The sequence below is a fragment of the Berghia stephanieae genome, chromosome 4, assembly GCF_034508935.2.
Source record: "Berghia stephanieae isolate SIO BIC M18660-M18661 chromosome 4, UCSD_Bste_1.3, whole genome shotgun sequence".
In the NCBI taxonomy this organism is placed as follows: Eukaryota; Metazoa; Mollusca; class Gastropoda; order Nudibranchia; family Aeolidiidae; genus Berghia; species Berghia stephanieae.
This window is the reverse complement of record NC_088363.1, coordinates 42,501,686-42,506,091: the sequence shown is the minus strand read 5'-3', so window position 1 is coordinate 42,506,091 and position 4,406 is coordinate 42,501,686. Positions and strand designations below refer to the sequence as shown.

The window sequence follows — 4,406 nt, the reverse complement described above, 5'->3', positions numbered from 1 at the left end:
CTTTCCTCAAAAGTTGGACTGTCCATCATTGTCCATTCCTTTATACTGTCCATCTAGCACTTTGCCGTTTCTCTCCTTTTGCCTTTTTGACGCAAGCTAGTAAAAAAAAGCAAAACAGAACAAACAAACCCAATACACATGTCTTTGAACGGTATTACATTGCAATAAGGAACAAAAGAGTAATGTAAAAAAAAAACTGGTTATAATCTCATTGGAAGTGTAAAACCGCTCTTCCGGAGGACTGGGTACATACCTTGTGTAATTAATCTTCTGGTTTCGGAATGATAGCATCGTATTTTCTAGTCTAAATATATGCGAATCTTCAATAAAGATCAGCCATCCTCGCTCTTTGATGTTGGTAAAAATCCTAAGAGTCTGCCAATGCATCTTGCTACTAAATTAATAGTTATGCCACCTCATGGTTTAATATTAACCTATTCAATATCAGTGCTCCGAAGGACTGGTTACATAACACTTCCAATGAGTTTGGAACTGGAAGAGTAGACGATGTGACGTCACGAATTCTCTGTCCTATTCCACGCATGACTTTGTCAAAATGTGTGAGCAGTACTCACAAACTGAGAGGCCATCCGATCGTCGCCATCGTGAACTTAATAGATAGTATGCAGATGACGTCACTCAGGCCTTTGTTATTGTTTTTGCCATCCGCGTTTGTGAGTTGTTCTCACTAAACTGTATTAACCTGACTATAAACGTTCATGGTTACACAGTGTTTGTGTGTTGGTCCTTTATACTTCCGGATGGCAATGTTGTGAACTCCTTGGCCAAGTGCATTCTATCTATAGCGTCCATGACCGTAGCGTGGCCTTCGTAAAGTTAAGGCCTGACACTGACCAAAAAATGACGTCAAAATGCCAGTCTTTTGCCACAAAAGAAAACAAATCGTGAGTTGAATTCAATAGTTCAACCAATAAAATAACTTGTTTCCTTGAGCTCTTCTAACGACAACTCACTAAGCGGTGCAAAAAACAAATAATGACGTGAAACTGCCAGTCCTTTTGGATTTCAGTGTCAGGCTATAACATAACGATGGCTACGCTGAAATTGACCAAAATATGACCTCAAAAGACAAGTCTTTGGCCGCAAACAAATCGTGAGTTGTATTCAATAATTCAACCAATGTAATCACTTGTTTCCTTGAATTTTACTAACAACTCACAAACCTTAAAGAATGACGCCAAACTGCAAATCCTAGACAGCCTTGTACTCCGCTATTTTGAATACAGGCAGGCTAAAAAAAATTTTCAATAAAAAAAAACAATTGAGCTTTTATCGAGTCATATCCACTAAATGTGCTCAAAGTGCTTTATAAGAGGCTCCTGGCCAACAGCAACACTTAACATTTAGGACGGGACATGACGCCTGTTAGGCGATATTACAATCTTTTTCGGACAGGGACAACGCTGTTAACGGCCAGGTACTCATTTTACACCTGAGTACGGTGAGGGATGTGAGGAAAAAGCCTTTTCCAAGGACTCAACTATGCGCCGAACAAGGCTCGAACCCAGGACCTTCCGATCCGAAAGCGAGTGTCAGACCACAAGACCACATTGTAGTTCCTTTGTTATTGTTTTCAGAATACATTTTTGATGATTAGTTCTCACTAAATAAATGTATGAATAGTAATATTATAGACGTTTTTAGGTACGGGTAGTTTTGTGTGCTGGTATTTTCATGTTTGTTGTGAGTAAATAACAGAAATGTATAATGTCTATGACACACTGGTTATTCACGAACTTGAACCGAACGGAGACTAAAATGAATCCACTAAGTTTACAGCCTTACTCAATCACTGACCAAGATCTGCAGCAGATAAGAAAAGGCATGCACTCAAAATGTGTCAAGAATTGATCACATCTGGCTTGCTTGACAAGCCCCCCCCCCCCCCCCCCCCCCCCCCCCCCGTTTTCTAAAAAAAATATTAATAATAATAGTAAAACAACAAAACTCGATATTCTTGGAGCTTTCAAAACCCCATCTGGCTTTCGTGACCTCATGTTATGAACAGCAACAATTGCTTACTACCCTTTGGACAGAATGCAAGGTATTTTCGCCAGTGATTGAATCACTTTTGTGTGGATTAAGAAGTCAGAGAAGCTTTGAACACGAAGCAGATGTCGTGTTCCCTGATCTCCTAAACAATTAGCCTTTTAAAAAACAAAACAATAATAACAACAAACTTAAAACAAAAGCAAAAAAAAAAAAAATGTTTAAACGAAAAAAAAAAAGAAAATCACGTACGTTTTGTCATCGGAGTAACCATTTATTTAGTAACTCACCACCTCCCCATCACCCCAACCTCGGCTATTCCCAGAGCTCCAGCAGAACACGTCGCTCCTTTGCCATCTAGCTTTTATATGAAGCCCATTCATTGTCTCCGATGACACATAATTTATAATATTTTATGCAACTGCTGTGTTCAATTTTAACACAGTGTGTCATAGCGGCCGCACAGGAAATAAGTCTTCACACTTCACAATAACAAAATCAGTGATTGGAAAATTTCGTACCATGGAGAGTGTCGGTGTTGTCTTTGTGTCGATTTTTATCACAATTTCTTACACTTGCCCTTCAGTTGGTAAGTACTCAATTGTGTCAATGAATTAAAATAAATTGATGATTTGCTCGTTACCGAGCTTTAACCAATCAGAATATTTCCTATCTTTTACCCCATTCCATCCCTTTGACGAAAATCTCCAGTCAACGAAAAAACCTGAACGATCCTCAACACACGCCAAACACACAAATAGGTCAGGCCCAGTTAGTATTTCTCACAATATTATTTTGACACACTGATGAAGGAATTGGATTCAATAGTCTGATGTCACGTCGCCCAGCAACGGCGGCCATCGTGGTTCTAAACAAAGAAAATCGGTACTTTTTATTCTTCACGCTGGCTAGAACTTTTCACATGTCTTGTGATCAGAATGTGTAAGCATGATCAGATTTATAATGTTCCCCCCCGCCCCCCCCCCCCCTCTGAATACGCTTTTATGCTCGTCGGAGAAATATTTCATAAGGGCGTCCGCCATTGTTCCGATAGTTTAGAGCCAGTTACTAAGTTACCATGCGTCATTACGAGGGAAGTGGCGTTACGACTGTTGAAGCGTATTGCATCGCAACACCTGACGACACGTATCGGTTATAGGCAAGTATTTAAGGTGGCTATGAGTCCTCGGTTCACGGTCATCGGATGATTTCAGGGGATATAATATATATACTTCATTAAAAACTTTCGAGTAAAAAATAAGACAACTTAATTGTTTATTCGGCTAGTTTTAAACACAACTGACGTAATTTTCAGCATTGTCATTTGATTCAATAACTCGAGATTCATTCTACATGTATAATAAGATAATAGTAAACAAAGCAGCCATGTCAATAGATAGAATGCTCTTGGTAAAGAAGCTCACAACATTGCCATCAGGAAGCATAACGGACCAACACACAAAACTGTGTGTAACCATGAACGTTTATAGTTAGGTTAATACGGTTTAGTGAGAATTACTCATAAACGCGGATGGCAAAAAACAATAATAAAGACCTGAGTGACGTCAACTTCGAACTATCGATAGCTTGACAGGCATAGCAATAAGAGGCCACGAAGGAACCATCAATTACACCATTTTATGGACAGCATTTCCTGGTCCACAATTTATCTAGACTTAAACGTATGAAACAAAAATTAATTTAAGATCTTATTTTAAAAAAAAAAGAAAAAGAAAAAAGAAATGAATAAATATCAAATTAGGAATATTTTGAGCCTCCATAGCTAAGACGGACAGTCAACATTGCTTGCTATTTTTTGTTTCTAACAAAATGTTTTGTGCTTGATGCAACCCAATCGGCATCCTAATCATTGCGCTATGGACAGGCATATATCATCATATTTATGCTATGTGTGTATGAAAATACTCATACCACCCACCAATTGAATATACTGTACCAATACACAAAATTACGTGTAACCTTATTCGCGTATAGTCTGATTGACAGAATTAAGTGAGAACTAATAACAAACATGGCTGCCTAAAATCAATAACAAAGAGACGAGTTACGTCAATTTCGTTCCATCTATAATGAAACTAGATGTAATGTACCTATATAAGTATGAAATTAATTATTATTTCCGTTCGTGAGTGTCCAACGATTTTGTCACCGTTGTGGAAAATTTCCTCAGGAAGAATGAGTAACCAAATCTATAACATGGAATAAATCTACAAATTCATGAACCAATTTGGAGCAGTGGAATGCGCTATATAAATATACATATTTATTCATAATTTAAAATGTATCTATAAAATTTATTTATTTATTTGTCTCATCTATTCCTGTGTTCAGACGGTGTGTTGTGTTTCAACTGCGTGTCAACTGAATCACCAGGA

At 38.0% G+C, this 4,406-nt stretch overlaps 1 protein-coding gene across 1 annotated transcript in view; it reads left to right on the top strand.

Moving 5' to 3' along the window:
* The first annotated feature begins 2,015 nt into the window (after window positions 1–2,015).
* The window catches only part of LOC144972015 (uncharacterized), a 5,028-nt gene continuing 2,637 nt past the window's right edge, over window positions 2,016–4,406 (top strand). Inside the window, exons 1-2 of the mRNA XM_078913098.1 lie at window positions 2,016–2,599; window positions 4,363–4,406. The exon at window positions 4,363–4,406 is cut by the window's right edge and continues 523 nt beyond it. Coding sequence (XP_078769224.1) covers window positions 2,533–2,599; window positions 4,363–4,406 — 111 coding nt within the window. The 5' untranslated portion in view covers window positions 2,016–2,532. The remainder of the gene's footprint in view (window positions 2,600–4,362) is intronic.